The 23,429-nt window shown below is 41.2% G+C and overlaps 1 protein-coding gene across 1 annotated transcript in view; it reads right to left on the reverse strand.

The window, feature by feature from the left end:
- Nucleotides 1–4,331: 4,331 nt before the first annotated feature.
- NALCN (sodium leak channel, non-selective) overlaps nt 4,332–23,429 on the reverse strand; it is a 20,777-nt gene continuing 1,679 nt past the window's right edge. The window contains exons 2-15 of the mRNA XM_010160685.1: nt 23,085–23,191; nt 22,623–22,697; nt 19,087–19,206; nt 17,957–18,025; nt 16,035–16,183; nt 15,266–15,359; nt 14,357–14,489; nt 13,661–13,776; nt 11,198–11,355; nt 10,016–10,151; nt 7,491–7,640; nt 6,737–6,854; nt 4,884–5,160; nt 4,332–4,554 (exon numbers count right to left, since the gene is read on the reverse strand). Coding sequence (XP_010158987.1) covers nt 4,967–5,160; nt 6,737–6,854; nt 7,491–7,640; nt 10,016–10,151; nt 11,198–11,355; nt 13,661–13,776; nt 14,357–14,489; nt 15,266–15,359; nt 16,035–16,183; nt 17,957–18,025; nt 19,087–19,206; nt 22,623–22,697; nt 23,085–23,191 — 1,619 coding nt within the window. The 3' untranslated portion in view covers nt 4,332–4,554; nt 4,884–4,966. The remainder of the gene's footprint in view (nt 4,555–4,883; nt 5,161–6,736; nt 6,855–7,490; nt 7,641–10,015; nt 10,152–11,197; nt 11,356–13,660; nt 13,777–14,356; nt 14,490–15,265; nt 15,360–16,034; nt 16,184–17,956; nt 18,026–19,086; nt 19,207–22,622; nt 22,698–23,084; nt 23,192–23,429) is intronic.

Raw genomic sequence — 23,429 nt, forward strand, 5'->3', positions numbered from 1 at the left:
AGAAGCACAGGACTGTTTGTTTGTTTTTTATTTTTTTTTTTTTAATAGCTGCTAAAGTGGGAAAAAAGAATAGCCCCAACATCCAGGTAACTCCTTTTTCTTTCCTCTTTTCCCCTTTCTTTTTCTTCTCCTTCTTCTTCTTTTTCTCTTTCTTCTCTTATTATTTTTATTTTGTTTTCTCAGAATTTTTCTTTTTCTTTCTTCTCTTTTTCCTCTTTTCATCCTTGTTTTTAAATGTGCAGTAAACAGACCCCTCAGACAGCACGAATTTAGAAAATCCAAGAGGTGAAAGTACCAGATCTCTAGAATACATAGTTCTGTGGAGTGGGTGCTGACATACAAAAGCAAGACTTGTTACCCATACAAACTGGCATTAGATACATTATATGAAACCATAACTGCGTTGAATCCCCCCACTTCTTGGGAGCACATACTGAGAACGTAGAATATGCCAAGGCGCAGTCTGCCTTACATGCAGCTAGGGAGCAAAACCTAGAAGAAAACCAGAATGCAGGGCATGAGAGAGGACGTGATATCCAGCTTCTCTGCCAATGAACTCAAGGACTCTCGTCTCTTGCCTTTGGGGATAAACTTACTCACAAACAGTGATCCCACCACAGCGACTTCCATTGTGTGGAAGATCCAATTAGAACTTGATTGTCCTAGTCTCTAGGACTTGCTGATGTCTACCTGGCATAAAACAGTTTTCTTCCAACCTCAGCAGTGCCCACTGATACACTGGACGCTTGTACCACTGGTGACTGCTACTTGAAGTCAGAAAGAAGAAAACGCTGATGTCAACAGCTCTTCAGGCTGATGGATAGGCTTTTTTTGCCTTTTCTACCTGTACTTAGAAATTTCTTGCCTTTCCAGTAAACTACCCTGTTATGAAACACAACTTTATAGGTGCCCAAGTAATTTACCCAAACTCCCCAGAGCAGATATGCAAGTCAGGTAACAGTATGAAACCCGTAAGCATACTGGAATAAATATCAGAGACAGGAACCTGTGGAAGGGGGATACAATGCCAGTGCCTGTACACTTAGCTCGCTGATGGGTTAATAACTTGGTGCTTAGAGGTTCTTCATTGAGAACAACGGGCAACAGCTGCTAATGGGGTCTGACCATCGATCCCTTGGGACAGAGAGGAGGGTTAACTGAATTCTAGTGAGGCTCCCTTTGTGCTGCAGAACAAACCAGGGGTGCCAACATCCCAGCAACAGCCTGTGCATTGCGGCAAGTTCATCTGCAGTGTAACTAAACCGCCTTCAATAACAGGAATGAATTCCGCCTCCTAAAGCTAAATTCGGGGGGACTGATATAATTCCACTGGCAATTTTGATTGACAACTCAGGCTGGTGTTTGCTTTTACTTGTGGAAACGTTGCGGGAGAAGGAGCGCGCATTCTTCGATGGGAGGCTTAGAACCCATCTTGCTTGCTGGGGCTCCAAATGTACCGTTACAACCGTGCAAACTCTTCTCCTGCTCCAATTATTCATGGACATCCTTATCTGCACAGTAACAAGAGCTGCGGGCATGTTGTGAGTAAAAGAAGAGGACAAAAAAGATTATTCTCACCAAGTCACTCACTTTTTTTTGGCATCTAAATCTTCTTCGGCTTCTCAGAAGCTGTGATACCAGTCTTTGAGTGCAGACAATATTGAACATACTCTTATTTCAAAGGTGTTTAACCCTGATCGGTCCTCATTTAGTTAAGACAATGATGGTATTTTCAGCTTGCCCGATAAAAGTGTACTTTATGTTTTTAGCTCTTAATTCAGTTGGATATCTTCCAGTAGCAAATGGTTTCAGGTTATTAATTTCTTCATTAGGAAAGTGTCTGAAATCTGACCTGACTTTGGAATGATACTGAGATACATCTTTGCTGCATGTTCTCAGACTTCCCACAAAGCTGGTTTTCATTCGTGCACTGACAACATGCACAACACTTTCTGCCCACCCAAGCCATGAAGATTCTACCACTTGCTTCCTATAGAGCAGAGCTTTCCTAGTGGAGTCTATTCACTTGTACAGTATAACTTTAGATTTGATTCCAGGAGCCAAGAGCACTGTAAGTAGTAATACTCTCCTGGAAATTTTTTGTTTACTTTTGTCTAGGGTTTGTTCTTGTTTGAACTTATCTCTCAGGCTGTCTGGAGTGACTTTGATTTCCTGATGCACTATTCCCTCTTTGTGTGTCTCCACTGTTTGCACAGGCTGTTTGAATTTCAGTCATTTTTCAAGTCTCTTCTCTGCTTCTTCACCTTCATGTGCAAATGTGCGCTGGTGGTCCTGCTGCAGAGTAGGTGGTTATCACTGTCTTTAGTTACGTCTGGGGTGTCATACTTATAAAGAGGTTTTCACCCCAACCTAGTCACCTGGATGCTCTGGTCTACATCATTTTCCTCTCTCTGTAACTCCATTTCACTTCCCATACCTGCAAAAGTAAAATGGGAGAATAAGCAGGTGAGCACTGCTTTCTTAGAGCCAGCTTGCCAATTAAATCAGGGGGTCCAGGGATCTCCAGCGTTATGGAAGATATAGGAAGGCAGTCTATGAAACCATTACCGTGCTTCCACCACAAATTTTCCCCTGCCACACACACACATGCACAAAGTCACATCCAGGCTCTAAGGCAAACAAAGAAAGTGGGTTTAATACATATAAATAATGAACAGTCCTATTTAGTCCCACTGTTTGAATAATACCCCTCGTGGCAGTACTGATGAGGTCGGTTGCTGGATTTCTCACAAAAAAACCCAAAGGTCCCCCAATTAGAAGAGTTTGAAAGCACCTCTATATAATCCTGTACAAACCACACACCTAGCCACCAAGCAGCGTTATCACAGGCGAGTCAGACGTGGCCAACGCAGTCAGAAGGAAAACCAGAGGGAGGAATACTGCTTAAAGCAACTCACTTTTATTGACAGAGTACCGTAAGGCAAGGAAAAATGTTTGCCAGATTTTTTAAAAAGAAGATTTGCAGCAAGAATGATTCAGAAAGATCTGTAGTTCAATATACCATTGAACTTTCAAAGATACTATCTTTTATAAATCCAGTGTTTATCTTTATGTCATATATACAAAAGCTCAACTTAAACAAGCACAAAACAGAACACAAAATAATGGATCTGCATATGAAGTTTTGGTGGTGGTTGATAATCTAGTAAACGAGAGAATGCACACGTTCCGGTACTACAGAGTTACAGCTGACTAGATTTAAACTTAAATATACCCCAAAACAGATAAAGAAACCACAAAACACAGATGTATTCAATATGACTAGTTTCAAAAATAATCTAACCCATGTTCAACCATACACAGGGAACAAAACATTGATAGATGCCAAGAAAACTGTATTTTATGGCCAAAACTAATTTTGAATTTATGGTGAAGGCATCTGTGGAAACAATGCTGTATTCTGACCACTCTACATTAATATTTTGGCCAGAAAACATCACAAAGCACTGGCTTTTGTCTGCTTTTTAAAGGATATATATTTTTATGTGGTGATGGACATTAACCGTGAGCCTCTTACAAGATCTCACATCAGGCCATGTTAGAGCAACCTATCATTTCCATAGGAAACAATGGTAATGGAAAGGTCCCAGCTATGCTAAAAACCCCAGTCGGAGGCCGAGCAACAAAATCTGCAACCCCTTAGCTCTTCCTTGAGGGAGGGGCGCATTTTTACCCCATGTTTTCAGACAGCCTTGAATTCTGAAACTAAGAAACTGTCGCGTTTTGGGGCTTTTCTTCTCCATCTCCTCCCCTATATAGCATTGGGCCTTTCACTGGAAAAACTTTTATGAAATTGACAGCTGCTATTTCACCAGCGATGACGTAGCACTGTTGGTGCTTGATAAAATATAAGGAGGCTAACACGCCAAAATAGGATGCATGGGGATAAAAGGGACAAAAGTACTTGACCACAGTACAGTGTCATGCCTTAGCTTTGCAGGGCTGTAGCATGAGTAGTAACAGGGGTAAGTAAGATTCACTTCCACCTATACAGGCAAAACTGAACTGTGTTTTAGAAGCTGTACAACACTACCCTGTAATTAGAACCCCCAACATGCGAATTTTTATCACACAGACAAGAAGAAAGTTATGTGACGACTCCACAAGGAAATGGGACCCAATTAACAGGAGAATAATGACACCATACGTACATGTAACCAGTATATTCTGAAAATGAAGCACGAACCATGTTTTTCACATGGCGGTCTTCTGCTGGATGCTTAAATACGCAGTTTTCATGTCTTATTTTTCTTTCTTTTTTTCCCGTTTTCCCTAAGAAAATCGAGCTCTTTGCATAATTAACCAAACCCCAAAGATATTTACATTTTAAAAGCCAATCCTTCACCCTCTGATTTTAAAATGAGTTATCCTGTATCTTGCATATTTTAAAAAAAGGTCCAGAAAAAGCTTAGAATTGTATTTCAGAATCTGTACTTTGTAAAAATACTTCCCTTGAACATGAAGTCAGTGCTGACCTCTTCAGGTCATTTGTGAATAATAAAATCTTCCTAAAGAAACGTTGCTAAATAGGAACTGAGGGAAAACACAAAAAGAAGAAATACGTTACCCCTGGCAAGTGTTGCCACTTTGAAGCAGGGTATAGGTTGAAGACAACCACAGAGGTGTGTATATCAAAATACATGTTCATTAGGCAGCTACAGAACGTATCTCTCAACGCTCTGTCTGCTAAAGGCAATATAGTCTCTCTGGCTTTGTGAGTACTGCTGTTGTACACAGGTTTTGTAAAGTACAGTTAGTACCTATAGAGGTGAGTTCTGACACGGAAGTGTGTGCTATGCTTCATATGGTAGAAGGATAAGCATTTGAAAAAAATTATGACACTGATTTTGAAGAAATCGTACATCACACAGCATCTTCAATTCTAACCATAGAAAATTAGATTGTACTTGAAGTGGTTGGTGTTGCAGTATGACTTAAATTTTTCTCAGATGTCAAGAAGGTCCTCTCCACTCTCATCACTCTCCACAGTTAATTGTCTTGTCCACCATTTCTTGACTTCTGATCCACAAGAAGCAGCATCAGACATGGGATTCATTTTGCATACAACAGATTTCATAGTTGAACGTCCACCAAAGCGGAGGTTGACTGAAGACACTGAATGGGTTATTGGTTTGGGGGCTATGAAATTAAACAGAAAGTGATGTATTAGAGTAGATCTGCTTCTTGAACATTCTTGCTTAGAATTCAGGTATACAGAACTAGCTGGACTGGGGCAGCATTAACCTGATGTAGTACAGAAAGAGTAGGGCTCTGTTCTAATGTTTGGCTGTTTGGTTTTTTTTTTTCAGCTACAGCTGTTCACATTGCTCCCACTTATCAGTTTAATTGAGCACTGCCTCGTTTCCTTCTGGTGGGATAGCTGATGCAATAGATCTCTTCTTACTCGGCTAATGGTTTAGGCAGTAGTTACATAAGCTGACCTGCTGGCAAAATTGTGAAAGTGGTATGTGCCAGTAAAAGGGAGGGAAAAGTGCAATTACGGGTAGCAGCTACACCTGGAAATTGTTATTTAACTGTGGCTTGGGGGTGGAAGCCAGTACAAGGTTCTGGTAAGGCTTTGAGAAAACACTAAAATACATGTGTAAATATATAAAACCCACAACTGATCTTGATGATGTTATTCATGACCTTAAATACATGTCTTTGTTGGACTGGAGGCAGACTACTCATCTACAGGGCTGCACTGTGCATGGAAGTGATCCTCCTTTTCTGAGACTGCCCGCTGAGGAGCATTCAAGATTGACATGGCCAAGATCAGTGCTAAGAAAGGAAACCCTGAACTCATTCTCACTTGAAAAACCTATCCAGCTGCCTACAATAGTATGATTCCTCCTTTGCACACTCTCTCTTCTACTCTTTTTCTCTCTTTCATTGAAAGTGGATTGAAAGCTCTTTATTAGGGTGTTCTGTTTGTTGGACAAGTACTCTGGTCACAAAAGTAGGGTTAGTGGTACTCAGAGCATGACCACCTCTTACACCTCCACCTTACAATTAGGGTCTGAACACCGGCAGCCTTTGAAAGCTCTTGTCTTGGAATAGGACTGGTTGATGACAGGTGAAAGCAGGTTGATGTGCACACACCTAACCATGAGCCACTAGCGTGTCAGGCAACAGAGGTCAACATGCACTTTCTAAGAGAGAATATTTCAGGTGGTGGAGAGTGCTCTTGAGATAGTAAGACCTCGAACTGTACTTACGCACCTCCCACTCTCCTATAAACACCCTCCTATAAGGCATAATAAAACCTTTCTTTTCTAGTGGACTGTAGTTACTAGAATAACTCAAGGACATTTCCTGTTTCTGAGAAAATAAACAGGAAACTGATTGTATACCTGGCCAATTCCTGGCTGAAGATATAAAAATGCATTATTATGGTATAAGATATAAGATATCTGAACATATGGGACAATACAGGCCTCAATCCAAAGATCCTGAGCACATTTATGAAAAAGTAAAAAAAAAATCCAACCACCTGCACATGGCAATGCTTGAGCTTATCTTCCAAACTTTGAGGAATGGGAGAAAGGGGAGAGACTGCTGTATTTCATCATGCATGAGGGCAGAAAAACCCTGATGTGGGTGCAAGCAGCAGGCAGGATGTAGAACTGTGAATCATGAAGCCTCTCACAGCCTTGTTATTGCACAGCAGTGTTTCGGCACGTGGGGGTTCTGCTGATAAATCTTTTTCACTGACCTGATGGCAAACGCCATTGTCCAAATTTCCGCTGAGGCTTCCCAGCATCCGCAGAGTCTTGTCGATAGCCACCTCTGTCAGAAAGTGTTGGGCTAAGGAGCTGCTGCTGGCTACTTGTCTGCACAGAGGAAAAAGACTCTCAGTCATAGTTCCCCACTGCATGGGGATAATCCAAGGAATGGTTACCCTTCTGTACTATTTCCAAGCTTTGTACATGAATACAAACAAAACGTAGTGCCATTTTTTAAGGCAGTGTGGTTTCTATTCCCTACCGCCCCAGAAAACTACTACTAATAGGAAAAAGTGAAAAGACCTTTTGGGCTCATTCCATTATACAGTCTACAGTCTTCTACAGTGGAGTCCTGATATTGTACCTTCTTCATTCCCTGACCTGGAAGAGCGCAGGACTCCTACTCAGAGGACCCAGCATGCCCAGTGTTATCACTCTCAGCGTAAACACTTCTTCAGAATGCTTGAACAGGAAAGCTTCACTTCCCTGAGCCTGCACACAGCTCCTGCTAGAGCTGAAAGTTGGTGCTGCCAGTTGTACAGCTGAGTTTGCCCTGTATGGTACCAGCCAAACAGCTAACCTAGGGAATTACTGCCTTAGGCCATCTTACCTTTACATCTGAAGGCAAAGACTGAAGCGGAGTAAGACAGTGCTTCCTACTTTTCCAGTTAAAATGATGTTTGAAAAAAATCCAAAACAGATAAGGAACATGGAATTTTTCTAATAGCCTTCTGGTTAACATACCTCTGGCTGCACACTGTTATCCTGATTAATAGCATTCATGTCTTCACTTGGCTGTGTTGTCTCAATGCTGGGAGGATTCAGAAATCGGCTCAGCTCCTGCTGCTGACTCTCTCGCAGACTATGGATGATGCTGCATGACTGCTGTTGTTTCTGTCAAGGTACAGTATGTGACAACAAAAATGTTCTCACTGGTGTGTCACAGTCTTTGATTTTTTTTAAAGCCATCTAAATATTTAACCAAACAGTGAGTGCCAGATGTGGACACCAGGTGCATCGATAAAGCCACAGGTATCAGATATAGTCACTATTTAAATAAAGTGACTTCCAGCATTTGTCTAACCTTTATGTAGGGAATAGAGGAAGAAACTTACAAACTATATTAAGTGCAAGGCAAGTTGCTTAACTGTTGGTTTAAAACTAGAGTTTAAATACCTATAAAGTTTAGAATTTATGAGAAAAGTTCTTGCAAAGAAAAAAAGCCAAGGAAATCAGTAGAGATTCAGTAAGAATTAGATGAAGGCAATGAAAAAATTCTGATTTGGCTTTGGAACAGGCTGTCAATAAGAATAAATAAAACAGTAGTGGAAACCTTGGGACTGAGTATAGGTTTACAGTACAAATAGAAAAACAAAACGACTGCCATTATGATCTTACAATCTAATTTGCTTTTAAATTAAAATAAACAGCCCTTAGGAAGGGTTTCACTTTCCTGGGTAGTTTTCACATGCTCCCTCTAGAGAGACTTAGAGACTAACAAGAGAATTTGAAAATATATATTAACTCCCATAATTACATTCCGTTTATAAAAGGTTCATATAATGTGAAATGATCTGAACCACGTTATTAGAGTGAAATGAATAGCATATTTACTTTAACACAGTGTAATTCAATATCATAATGAAATGAACAACAGAGTTAAACAAACCCAGAATCGAGAGCTGAGATTAAATTTACTGCCAGCATTATTATAGAGGTGAGATCAAAATGAAACTATCCATCTGAATATGCCTTGAACATGGATGTTTCAGATGGAATGTGCTTTATATTCAAATTGTCCAGTTAGGGTTTTTTAATAAATTTACAACCAGGAAAAGCCAGATCCCATAATCACAGATCTCTACAGAAATCCTCCATGCACAAGAAGTAAACTTTTCTAAAAATAAAAAACATAGGCATCACAACCTGAACTCAGCCTTAGAGTAACTGAAAAATCAGTCATCAAGGCACCCAGGTTGTGACTTTTTAAATAAAGGAAGAGGGTTTTTTTGAAGAAAATAGAAGAATAACTGCAAAATATAATTCAAACTTCCCAAAATTTTTTAAATATAAATTTCATCCAAGACAAACTTCCATCAGCATATGTTATAGCTGTCCTGAGCAAAGGAAAAATGTTGCTGACAATCAGAAGCACCGTGTAAACAGAATACAGAAGCACTGACTAGGTCTGTGTTAGTAAATTAAAACAGATTGTGATTTCCTGCAGTGCTGAAGCCAAGTGACAGGCCAGAACTTGCATGATCTGGCTGATCATACACAAGACAGCTTCAAACACTGCCTACTGGGAGCAGTCTCCACCCTGACCCATGCCCGGGGGGCTGTCATGCTCCTACGGCAGTGGTCTGGGAGACCATACGGCAGTGTTTTGGGACAGTAAGAGTATGCAGGGGCCAAAACTGTGCCGAGGAACACGTTAATGAGTATGGGTGACCCCAGCCCAGTCCCAAGCCAATGCCTTGGCCGTGCTTAATTTACTGGCGTAGACACAGGTCTTGTGCCACCGTTCTTATACCTGATTTGCATGTACACAGTGCTCATTTGCACACACAGTTACTGCAGTGGTTCATTCATAGAATCATAGAATCACAGAATGGTTTGGGTTGGAAGGGACCTTAAAGATCATCTAGTTCCACCCCCCCTGCCATGGGCAGGGACCCCTTCCACCAGACCAGGTTGCTCAAAGCCTCATCCAGCCTGGCCTTGAACACTTCCAGGGATGGGGCATCCACAGCTTCTCTGGGCAACCTGTTCCAGTGCCTCACCACCCCCTCTGTGAAGAATTTCTTCCTGACATCTAATTCAAATGCTGTATCTTGACAGAGGTTCCATTTGAAGAGTGGTCTGCTGGTGTCTGACCATGGTATCTTCTGCCAGCAGAGGCAAGGAAATTAGGGAATTACATTCTGTGAGGAAGGACTAAGCCTATGGGGTTTCATCAAATTACATTGTTTTTAATTTATTCCTTTGACTTTGGTTTCTGCACATGCATCTTCCTGCTGTATTGAAAAGACAGATACATTTTTGGCAGGAAATCAGCTTTTGCCTTCAAAAGATGTTTATTTTTGCAGCACTTTCAATTGAGCTGTAACATAATTTTTTTTTTCTTGCTGAGTCAGCAACTGCTACATACTTCTTCATATAAATATTATCATGACTCCAGAATACAAGCAGCATAGTGACAGCAAATTGCAGCACTGTTGAGCAGTACGATTTCTGCAACCTTTACATCCTGGTTTAGCTTGACTTACTGCTCTGATTCGCTTCAAGCACTTCTTCAGCCACATGCGTATGGTCTGTTTGGCCACCTCCTCCTCTATGGTGTATTCCAGTTGTTCCCTAGCAAGCAGCTCTTCCAGTTGAAGGCTTTTTCTGATATCAACGGACCTATATGAAAGCATGCTGGAAGGAACACAGATTTTGTATTTTTTTTAATGCTGTTGATCTTACATTTTAATTTAGAAAATCAAAGTTCATACTTAAGCCCTCAGTGCAAAAGTACATAATTCAAGTGTGTGCAATGAATTCACATTTGAAGCTAAAAAATGATGAGATGATTCCAGAATAGATTTGTAGTGCTCAAAAAAAATGAAGACCACCTACATGTAGCTGTTCAATACAATCATAGAATCATAGAATCACAGAATGGTTTGGGTTGGAAGGGACCTTAAAGACCATCTAGTTCCAACCCCCCTGCCATGGGCAGGGACACCTTCCACTAGACCAGGTTGCTCAAAGCCTCATCCAGCCGGGCCTTGAACACTTCCAGGGATGGGGCATCCACAGCTTCTCTGGGAAACCTGTCCCAGTGCCTCACCACCCTCTCCGGGAAGAACTTCTTCCTGATGTCCAATCTAAACCTCCCCACTTTCAATTTAAACCCATTACCCCTTGTCCTGTCACTCCAGGCCCTTGTAAAAAGTGCCCCCCAGCTTCCTTGTAGCCCCTTCAGGTACTGGAAGGTGCTATAAGGTCTCCCCAGAGCCTCCTCTTCTCCAGGGAGACCTTCCAAGTCAGCTGCTGAACTGCAAGCAACTAGGGCATTTGTGGGTTTTGGATTTTTTTCTCCCGAAGTGTTTACTCTTGGATAATGTTCCCATTACTATTTTATTTCCAATCAGACTCACTGTCCTGTTGCTACATGTGTGGAGACAACTTTGCATTGCTTGGGACACAAGGATAACACGAGACTGCTGTTTAAGACAAACTGTCTCAAATGAAAACGTTCAAATTACTTTGATGATTGCCTAGGACCATCACAAATACTTCTGTAGGAAAAAATGGAAACACAATTTTTGTATTAAATTTAAAATGACAGTGCCTCTGTGGCTACCTATCTTGCCTTTTCCCAAGGCGAATGAATACCTTTAAGCCTGGAGAGAAATACAGGGCATTATACCTGTTCTACCAGTTTAGAGAAAATCTGAGAGTACCTGAGCACGTCATGGAAAGTGACATCACCACCATTATGGAGCCGTTCCATTTCGTAGCACATGTGCTTGAATAGCAGCTTGTCCTTGTCGAGATCCACCTCCAGCCTGCCCCGCAGAAGCCTCAGCAGAAATTTCACTCGGAAAGTAGGGATTACTCCCTGGGTAAAATTGCATAATAGCTGGTAAATTATTACTGCGACCTAACAACCAGTTCAGACATTCAACTTCACCAGTGAGAGAAACACTATTTCTCCAAAGATTCCATGTCAAATCCTGGCCTATTTAAGTCACTGTGAATGCATTACTGAAGAATATATGCATGGAGCCAGCTCTTCAGCAAATGCACACCAGTCGTAGTTGATGCAAGTCTTTGCTGTTAACTTCACTGATACAAAATAGGAATCTGTGCTGTTGTTAACTTTGTCAAAAATTTTCAAAATTGGTTGGGGATTTAGTTTCCCCATTTGCATAAATCTGTAATGAGAATTATATGCCCAAAGAGCTTCCTTTGAAAAACTAAAATTAAACTACAATTCAAACATTCACAGCCAGGCCTGTATCTGGCTGTGAAACTGTCCTCTGTGCATCTTTGGACAGGAGAATGTTAAGAGTTTACTGGCTTTTCAACCGTTTCTGCTCTAAGAAGTCAACCTAGCACATGTTGCAGTTTCTGTAACAACGATTTTGATCTGCTGTTAAAAATCAGGACTGAAAGTATTTCCCTCCAAAACTGTGGCACCCATACTCTTTAAATATTTTGTTCTGTAAATAGGCTTGACTGGAATTATTTTTGCTGTGATATGTTATTTCACATCAGAGAGAGATACTGTCAGTCCTGGGCACGATGGACACAGAACCCTCCAGCTCCATGAGTACAGACTGCAGCTTCCATCTCCAGCACAGCCATGTGCCAACTACAGGAAACCAACTTCTTTCATCATAGTGTTGCTCATATTCAAATCTTAGTGATGTCATTAATCACTCAGACAATGATTTAATGAATAGCCCAGTCTCCCAGATGCTCTTCTCATCCCAGAATCACAGAATAGTTGAGGTTGGAAGGGATCTCTGGAGGTCATGTTGTCTGACCCGTTCTGCTGAAGCAGGGCTTCCTAAAGCCAGTTACCCAGGACTGTGCCCAGGTAGCTTTTGAATATCACCAAGGATGGAGGCTTCACAACCTCCCTGGGTAACCTTTGCCAGTGCTCAGTCACCCTCACAGTGAAAGTGTTTCCTGATGTTCAGAGGGAACCTCCTGTGTTCCAGTTTGTGCCCACGGCCTCTGGGCCTGTCACTGGGCACCACTGAGCAGGGCCTGGCTCCTTCCCCTCTGCACCCTCCCTGCAGGTATCTGTGTACACTGATGAGATCTCCTGAGCCTTCTCTTCTCTGGGCTGAGCAGTCCCAGCTCTCAGCCTCTCCTCATAGCAGAGATGCTCCAGTCCCTTCCTCATTTTCATGTCTCTTCGTTGGAGACTCTCTAATGTGTCCATGTCTCTGTTGTACAGGGAAGCCCAGAACTGGACTCAGGACTCCAGGTGTACTCACTCACCAGTGTTCAGTAGAGGGGAAGGATCCTCTCCCTTGACCTGCTGGCAATACAGGTCACCTGCTGGGATGCTAACGCAGCCCAGGACACCGTTACCCCTCTTTGCCGGAAGGGCACGTTGCTGGCTTTTGGTTCACCTCATGTTGTCCTGCCAAGCTGCTTTCCAGCATGTGCAGTGCCTGGGGTTGTTCCTCTCCAGCTGCAGGATTTTGCAGTTCTTTTTGATCTTGATGAGGTTCCTACCAGCCCATTTCTCCTGCCTGTTTATGTCCCTCTGGATGGCATCATGACCCTCTGCCGTATCAGCCACTCCTCTCAGTTTGGTGTCATCTGAAACTTGCTGAGGGTGCACTCTGCCCCACCATCCAGAGCAATAATGAAGATGCTGAACAGGATTTGACCACGGAGTACACCACTAGTTGCTTGCCTTCAGCTAGTGTCTGTGCCACTGATCATCACCCTCTGGTCCAGGCCATTCAACCAGTGTTCAGCCTACCTCACCGTCTAACTCATTCAGCCTGCACTTCATCAGCTTCTCTATGAGGATCTTACAAGAGACAGTGCTGCAATCTCAACACAGCCCTTCTGAAGATCAGGTACATAAATGGATGTGAGTCTGTACACTTTCAAGGGAATAACTCTCAGGGATCTGGGAGGAAACATGCTACTGTATTGAACCTATGAATCTCTACATTTGTTTTTAAATCTACTATTAGAAGTCCTTCACAGTAATAAAAGATTCAGGTTAGTATTTGAAAGGCCATGAACAATGTCAGATCAGGCTCACAGAAATTTCACAACCTGAACAGTAACCACTCAGTGAAATCTATCAGCACACTTCGTTATCCCCATATGTTTTTTCAAGGAAAAATGTAAATTTACTGGATTTCTGTGCTCTTTCTCAAGTTTCTTACCTCTCTTTTATCATCGACCATGTTCCATATAATTTGAAAATGCCTCAGATCATTATAACTTAAAAGTTGGTCTTCTTCCGTTGAATAAAACAACGAGAAATTCTCCACAATGATAGCTGAAAACCACAGAACCAAAATACACTATAAAGAAAACCTGTAGTTACATTTTAACTGGTTAATCTCTGTAAGCCACAATGAATTTCAACAGACTGAATTCTGTTGTGTAAAGTTCACACTAACAAATGCCTTTGGCTGTATGTTCAGATGAGGATTTTGAAGAGGTAACATACTGTCATGCTACATCAATATTCACTGGGCTCACATTTTAAAGGCTCTATCTGAAAAGCTGGTGAGATGCCTGATCTAACATCTTCTAAAATCAATTAGGAGAATTTGAATGATGTTGGAAAAATATTAACTGGAGGAAGGAAAAGCTCAGAAAATAATATTCCTCAGGGTGAGTATAACATACAAATACAACACATGCCTCTGTTCAAAAACTTTCATTCCCAAACTGCCTGAGATTTAGCATCCACCACGCCAGGCAAGTATCAAAACCATCATATGGGTTTTGGGCATGTAAGGGAAGAGCAAAGGTACAAAGTAACCTCACACCTGAATAGCACAACAGACTGAAATCTAACATACCCCATGCCAAGGTGGACCTTTTTGTTATTGATGTGTATTTTCACTTACCAACAAGCAAATTTAGCATGATGTATGCAATGATGACGTAAAATGAACAAAAATACATGAGAGCACCAGCATAATTTCCACAGTCTGTTTTCCAGTAGGTGCTGTTATCTGGCGTACAAAACGGAGGCTGAACCTTCAAAACAAAAGAGAACCAAGTCAATCAATCATAAAGAGAGATTCTGAATTTCTCTGCAGTCAATACAATACTTACGATTACAATTTTTTTAAAGCCTCACAATTAGGGAATAATGCTGTGGGCATTATTGTGGGCAAGTTTTTGTTGTTCCTTTAGCAGTCAGGAAACAGAGAGAGGTATGACACAGAAAGGCCTAGGCGTGGATCTCCCTGCCACACACAAGGCACATCTACTGTCAGGAAACAACCTGGTGCTCTGAAACGTGGTGCTTTTCAAAAAGCTTCCCTGCCCATTAATTTTAAAAAGGAAGGGAATATGATTCTCATCACAGTGAAACCACAGATAGAAATTTACTTGGGCAAAATAAAATTACTCCAGGACAAATTTTGAGGTCATGAAGACTACCAGTCACATGGGATGAGCCAAAGTGTAGGCATTAAAGACAAAGCTAATCTGAAAAATCACCCTGCCACAGACAAAGCAGAGGTAACGGTGGAAAAGCGAGGTACTGCAACCCTGATTTTAAAAACATCTTTTTATTTTTGTTTTTAAATCATTTACTAGCATAGCCACATGAAATATTACACTGTGAGCCTGTGATTGGAACTGCAATTTGTGTGTCATGTTCTGAGGCTTAGTGAACATTATATCTCTTGAAGAGATAAAGGCAATCACGACATTCCTTGTACAAAGCTAAGATACTGGAAACACTTGGAGACGCAAGAGTGTCTTCCATATCTTGCCCACTTTATCTCTGGGAGCATTGTATTTACCATGCAGTCATGCATGATTTTGTTCCAGTCTTCTCCAGTGACTATTCTGAAGAGTACAGTAATAGCCTTGCCGGCTGATGAAAAATTTGCATGTCTGTTTTAAAGAATAAGAGAGAGAAAGAGAGCATTTCACATCCCAGAACTAAAACATTGACAAGAAAAAACACAAAACATTTCCTTTTTCTACTGTTCTATTATTTTGAATAGTTACAGTTGTATTTGAATGAGCTCACTGAATGGCTTACTCCATGCTTTAAGGTATAATAACTGAACTTTACTCAGATACAGGTCTGTGTATTTTGGCTCATTTTATCAAAGAGCAAAAGCAGACTCAAGGCCAGATCCTATCTCCTTTCTCCATTCTCTTCCTCAAGTCTGATGACGCTGTTGATTGGGAAATATCCAGTTAACAGCCAGTTCACACAACTGTTCCCCCTCTGTATCAGCCTGGTATACGGATCCTGTTCCTGGGTGATGCCGGTAAACCGTAGCAGGCACACCGTGTTTCAGCAGCTTGCGCCTAGGGCAGGGCTACTCTGAAGCATAATCCAGCTGGCTTAATGAATCTGGGTTGGATCAGGTGTCATGTGGTCCAATGCACAAAGACTGGAAAGAGGGCTCAGTGCCTCCTATCAGAAAGTCTGTGCAGAGCTCTGCAGCTAGACCTGGGGACTTTTCTGGTTTTTACAGACATGTTGTGATAACTTCTCTCTGTGTGATTTTTTTGGGTTGTTTAAAGAACATCCCCACGAAGTAGTACATACTGTACCTGTTAATGTTTTCTCCATATTTCACTGTGCCAAATAAAACCACACCAGCAAAAGCATAACAAAGAAGCAGTAAGAACATTCCCACTATGATGAAGAAACTCTTGTACATGCTGACAACCACAGTCAGGAGTAGCATTTTTAGTGTCACCTGGAAGAAAAAATAAACCATGACGCCATTCAGGAAAGCAGAGATAAAAGGGAAAAGAGACTTACTGCACTTGCCATTTTGTCCGTGAATGCTTTACACTTCCACGTCAATAGATGAGTCCAGTGAAACTGTACGTTATGAATCTGATTGGAAGTGAGTATTTTGTGCCTTCCTCTGAAACTGGGTGTGCTCTTTACTTGTTAGAGGAATCACCTGCCTAACTTACAAGATCAAGATGTTGCTCCTCAAAGAGGATATGTAGGATAATACAGCAATAATACAGCACAAGCTTAACTGCAACGTTCTAGGATCAGCATACTCCGTAAGTATCCAAATGAGCATTGCTTGAACAGTGGCGTAGTAAACGACTTTGGGCTTATCTGAAAGTGATGCTGTTGGGTGGAATCACAGATACTGAAGCCTACCTAAAGAAATGGGTTGATACATAGAGAAGGGGATTTCTTTAAGATCAGCACAGCTTGATTAAACTAGTTACTTTTTCACACAAGTTGGCCAAAGAGCTTAAGAAGAGGGCATAATTTTGGAAATTACATAGGTATCAGGCCTAGATAATAGATATTACTTTCCCATGCATGCATATTGTACATTTTACTCTTGAAAAAATTATTGCCCTAGACTGCCCTAACACCCTTAACCCCTTTGGATGCTATGGAAAATGCTCTTTGATGAGACTGAGGGTAGCAGTTTTCTTTAGAAACATGCCAAACTGATAATTCATGCTGACTTTTAGCTGTCACATTGTATAACAACAGAGAAATTAGTGAAACTGATGCAGCTCCTAACATGAAAGCACAGATGAGTAGGTTAAAACCTTGAAAAAACTTGAGAATCGATCAGAAAGCTTTGAAGGCAATTACTTGTCCCGGCTGCAAAGGAGGAGCAAGGAGTTTTCATTTGACTTCCAAGGCTCTACAGGCTCTGTCTAGTTTGACTGAAGGAAAACTTTTTATCTTTACTGAACAAATCCACTTGACTTACTGTTCTTAACCCTGGCAACCCAGTATAGGAGTCTTTTTATCACATTTACTTTAATATGTCAGACTTCACAGAAAATGTTTGGATAGTCTAAAAAGATCTACAGCAAGAGAATGCAGTGTCACCACTTGTTAAACAAATGTATTTGTTCTCTGCCTATGCCTATTCTGCCAGCCTACTCTCAATTACACCAGAGCAATCCCAAACACACAAGAAATGTAAACTTTGGAAGTGACTTGCTTTGTCGCCATCTCAGTGTTTCCAGAAGACTACCTTGACCCAATATTTTTTAAATTGAACATAAATCCACTACTGTGCTAAGATACACAGTGTAGAGATAGAAGGCACAGACCTGCACTCCGGAGGAAGAAACATTTATAAGAGAGCCCAAGATGAGTGCATCAACCAGCACTCCACCAGTCTTTTAGAGAAAATAAATAGCGTGCACATCACACCACACTGAAGTGGCAAGGGCTGAAAGTGGCACAGTGTATGTCCAGAGTTTTAGAGAGCATTTTTTTAAAAGTGTGCAGTATTGCAGTTGCTCTTTTTTTTTTTTTTGGTAAAAAATGCAGCTTTTCCAGTAACCATAATATAGTGCTGTTATACAATATACCTACAATCCTGACATTTTAAAGATAGCATGTGAAATTGGAGACTGATGCTTTAAGTCTCCTTTTTTTGGCCTTGCAGAACGTGCACTGGAGACATGTAGCAACTAGTCTTTTAATCTATACATGAGCACTGCAATGGTTGTGGTTCCCAATTTATACTTACGTGCTTCCCACAGATTGAGAAAAACCTGAAGACGATTACGCAGGCCCCCATCATGTATGTGTACGCATTCTGGAACAGAAACATAGAAGACTTACTACATTTTCCCCAGGGATCTCATGGAAAGATCAGGATAATCAGTCTTTTAATAATGCAGGGCAGTTGCCATTGAAATGAGAGAAATCCTAATCAGTAGCACCAGTATTTCAGTAACAGCAGAGCGGGAAGAAACTAACTTGAGCGGGATGCACTATCACTTGAAAAACACTAAACCCAACCTTCCTACACATCAAAACAAAAAAACACTTAAATCCTCTATTAGCTGGGCTGTAATTATGTCCAGCAGGCCCAGACTACTTGCCTAGGCAGCTCTTGGCTTACAGAAATTCCTCAGGATTTCCAAGCTACTCAGCAGCAGGGAGCAAGCTGTGGATGTCAGGGCAAAATGGCTAGCCACATGAGACAGGTTTTCTTCCAAACAGAGCCTGGGGCAGACAAGAGAGAAGCCCCCAGCTATTTTAGAATGATGACTTTCACAATTTGTGATTGGTGACAAGCATCGACTATCCCTTGTCCTTCCCTCACAAGTAAGTGAACCAGAGGTTTACCCTACTAAAAAAATGGGAAGAGGTGGAGGGACAGCTGATCTCCTCCCCTTTTCTTTATGCCATCTTGGATTAAACATAGTCCCTCAATCAAAAACAGTGTTCCAGAATCACCACTGAGTTTGGGACACATTATACTGGTCAGCAATGTTTGAACCTATGCCTTCTTCCAGTCCTCTGTTTCTCCCTGGATTTTGTGCATTGCCTTTCTTCCCTGCTGCTCGTGAAAATGCTGTTGGCGAGAGCTGTCAGTCTCTTCAGGTTCCTTCCTTTCCTCACACACATCCCTTCCAAAGACTTCAGTTTTTTACCACATTCACAGACTCCATCTCATATCAGAAAACTTTTGTACTTCGTCATTTCTCAAGAAAAGGATTTCTTCTGAGCATCAAGCTTAATTTGTTTCAGCCATATTTCAGCCTTACTAAACTCCCAAGGGTTTATCTGGACTTATAGCAGTGATCTTACTGTTGGTGCTTAGCAGAAAATATCATACTAATCATTGAAAATAAGTTTTGTAATTCTTACCAGTAAGGCAAAATGAAGTATCACCCATATAACTCCAAGAGATGTCACCAAAAGATCGTACCGATTTCTTCTGCTTTGCCAGAAGCCAGAAGGTGACATGGCAATAATCTTCATTGTGACCTATGGATAAAACCAATTTCTCAATTGTACTGAAGAAATGGTTAATCATTAATTACTCTATGTGGAGTGCTGCGGCCAGCTGTGGAACCCTCAACATCAGAAGGATATATACCGGTTGGAGCAAGTCCAGAGGAGGCCACAAAGATGCTCAGAGGGCTGGAGCACCTCTGCTATGGGGACAGGCTGAGAGAGTTGGGCTTGTTCAGCCTGGAGAAGAGAAGGCTCCGGGGAGACCTTATCCCACCTTCCAGCACCTGGAGGGGCCTACAAGGAAGCTGGGGGGGACTTTTTACAAGGGCCTGTAGTGACAGGACAAGGGGTAATGGGTTTAAATTGAAAGCAGGGGGGTTTAGATTGGATATCAGGAAGAAGTTCTTCCCGGAGAGGGTGGTGAGGCACTGGAACAGGTTGCCCAGAGAAGCTGTGGATGCCCCATCCCTGGAAGTGTTCAAGGCCAGGCTGGACAAGGTTTTGAGCAACTTGTGCTAGCTGAGGGTGTCCCTGCCCATGGCAGGGGGGTTGGAACTAGATGATCTTTAAGGTCCCTTCCAACCCAAACCATTCTATAATTCTATGATTATTACAAGAACCTCTAAAATGTTGATTAAGTTCATCTTACTGATGACCAACTTACAACCAAGGGCAGCCTTCGTGTCAGCTAAGTGTTCCCATGAAGACAAGTTAGGCTGCTGGACTAACTGTATCTATTGGTTCCCTTAGATGGAGGAAAGCTGGCACTTGTGGAAGACCAGAGATCACCGAGACAAAGGGATGAGCAGTATTGTGTCCCTCTCCAACAAGTATCAAATGAGTGCAACTGACAACCTCAGACTGAATGCTTAATGTAGAGACTGTTGAAGTGAATGTGGGCTTAAGATTTCTAATAATTAAGTTATGAAGTTAGAAGATTATTATATCGATAATATCTAGCTAAAAGAAGTAGTATTCTATCTATCTATCTGTCCATAACCAGGCTAAAATCACATAAGCACATTTAAACTCAAAAACGCACTTGTGTCCTGCAGCGCCTATATTTCAAATTAATTTAAAAGCATTCTTATATTGCCAATATTTCTTGCTTTAAGGAATAATCTGTCCTAAGCAACATCTGTAGCCAGCAGCTTATAGGATAAGAAAGGCAGTACATTTTACATTGCTCCTGGTTAAAAACTGCAGCCGAAGTGCTTGACATTTCCAGTACAGGCAATAGGAATGCAGGCAGGAAGCTTAAGACACTGGCAAGAAATAGTTACAACAGGTAATAGATATTGAGGTAGGGTGATGCAAGTAGAGGGGACACCAGAGAGTTTCTGGTACACAGTTTGTATCAAATCTCAAAGCCATTCAAGTTTGACTATATAAAGGCTACAAATGTCAGGCATTCATTATATGATTCTTTCCATCCCACCCTGCAACACTACCATTTAGTAGGATTCTTTGTATTTCTAAAACCTAAGCTGTATATAAAGGGACACCAGTTTGATGTAGAAGTCTGATTTTCTGGTTAGTTTTTTGCCCTATAATGTTTTCTCAAGCCTGACTACAAAATGAAGTACACGGTCTCCAAATCTCTAATTATCATTTGAGGTGCCTGAAGTTATCCTGCCTCACCTCTGTCCAGTCAGCTGAGATACCCTAGAATATTGGAGATAGATGCACGGAGCTGGCTGGATTGACACAAGACCTGTGAACATCCTTGCCCTTCTGAAGCGGCTACAGGAGGTAAGGAGAGATCAGCTAGGGTACCCAAAAAAGGCTTTTGATGCCTTCAGTTATTTAGGCAACTGAATCTCACCCTACATCTCCCTTGATCACAGTGACAGCTTAAATACCTTCCTCACATGCAGAATTTAAACACCTAAATTCAGGTGCCTCTAATCTTGAAGTGAACACCATGCAAATAATAACAGTAATAATAAAAAAATCACATTTCACTTTATTTTGTGATTATCAGTGTGGCAACAAAAGTGAGATCTCCGAATTCTTCCTGTTCTTCTATAGCACGTGTACTGATGTGAGCAGTAGAGGTTTAAGACTGAGTCAGGAGTCCTTAGGCTGGACACAGGGCCATCAGCTATGCAGAAAGCCTTGGCCTTCCTCATGGACCACGTCTGCTAGTGGTAGCAGACCATGTACATAGCAGACTCTGTAACCAGACCGTGCTGCATTAGCCAAGATCCTGGGTAGGAGGCTGCTTCCTCCGTTCATAAATCGTGGGCACTCACAGTGAGATAGCCTGCCTGTTGAGACAGTCAACAAATTTTTCTTGGCTCTGACAAAGCTCCTTTGAAATTCTAGAACTGTATTTGTTTCCCCTGGCAGTATATGAGAAAAATGTATTTCTAAAGACATAGTTACTACGTAAATTAAAACCTGTCTGTGCATGATACAAATCAAACTTTTCAGCGTTTGCTCAGTCTCTCAAGATAGATTGATTTCTCCTGGGTAGGGAAAAAAGAAGCAACAACAAGGACATACTCTAGCTACAGCTGCTACAAGGTATTCACTTCATTGTTTATTCATCGCTGCTGGCAAAACCTATCACTGGAACATAGGAACTGTCATATTGGATTAGAGCAGTGGGAAATGCAGCCCACTATCCTGTTTCTGATAGTGGTCAGTATCAGCTATTCCGAGGGGACTGAAAAGAAAACATTCAACCACAAACTTATAAAAGAAGTATGTACTAACCTAACCGCAGAGGAAGCATCTTCTTTAACCTCATAAATGTATGCTTTGTTACACTATGGACATCCTTATATATATAAAAAAATAAATATACTTTTAAAAATGTGTTTAAGTCCTTAGATTCCAATCTTATGAAAACAGGCTAATTACACTGTGCACAGCTGTTTGTGGTGGCAATTTTCTCATAGACAGAGAACCACTACCACACAGGATCCAAATCTTTACAACAAAAGATAGATAATACTGGAATTTGCCATAGCTTATTAGAAGTTATTAAAATGAAGTATGATAATAAAAAAAACAACCCCAAAACTGAGAGACGTTTCATGACATCACAGCTACAGAATGGTGGGGATTAATGCACCCTGTTCTGAAGAACCAGGCAAAATATAAATGGATCAAGCTGAACTTCCATGATACAACATGGACCGTGTGTTGCACAGAGTGAATTTAACCTGAGATGTTGTGCAAGAAAAGAGTTCACTGGGTTCACCGAAACACAAGCTGAATATATATAAAAGGACTCAAAGCTGGAGGTGGTGGTGAAGTATGACTACAACAAATTAAAAGTTTATTCCTACAATACATGGTTAAAGACATGTGACATGGAGATGTACACATTCAGAAATAAAAACTGTAGTGAAGAATGAGACAACATCCCTAAAGCCAAAACGAAACACATACATGCTAGTCTTAATCTCAGAAAGTCATAAAATATATTACTTTACCTCAAGGACAAAGATGAAGGTGAAAACAACAGACATTGTTGCTAAAGGCACAGTCACTGGATCCGCAGCATCCCACTGAAACACAAACCAAATCTGCTCATCGAAGAGTAGCTGTTACACACAACTAAGTGTCTACTCGTTAGCCTTAACTTTTCTTGCAGGTTTGTTAATGAATAGATTTCAATTTAAAATATATTCAGAGAGCAATGGAATCTTGGTGTATTCCTCTCTCACAGATTTACAGCTTGAAATTAAAAATAGTGGACTAGGCTACAAAAAGGCAGAAATTGACTCAGCTCCACAAGTTACAATTAATCTACAGTGATCTGAGACTGAGACTGCTGTATCTAGAAATCATGTTTCCCTAAACAGTAATGGCTCAACCGATCGTTAATTGGTGTTAGGAAATGTGCCACACATGCTGTATTGCTGTAACGAAATGCTTAAAAGAAACACAATTACCTTCACTGATAACAGCACAGACTGGGCCAGAACAAGTACAGCAATAGTTCTCTTAAAAAATGGATGCTGAGTTATATCGTACATCTTAGCTCTAAAGCCGTCGTTATCTGAAAAAAGAAAGAGTTCAAGGAGGAGAGTTAAAATACACAGTGGTATTTTCCCCCCATTTCTTGACATACTCTCCATAATGATTACTGGCGAAATAATCCTTTACCAGTTTCAAAATACATTTCTAATTTTGTGCTACAATTTTCCATATCAAATAGGGTTTCTGAACATATAATTTCAAATACTGAACACCAGTGTTGCATGAAGGCTTTGGTACTTGTAGGGAAGATGCATCAT

The sequence above is a fragment of the Eurypyga helias genome, unplaced genomic scaffold, assembly GCF_000690775.1.
Source record: "Eurypyga helias isolate BGI_N326 unplaced genomic scaffold, ASM69077v1 scaffold19380, whole genome shotgun sequence".
Taxonomy (NCBI): Eukaryota; Metazoa; Chordata; class Aves; order Eurypygiformes; family Eurypygidae; genus Eurypyga; species Eurypyga helias.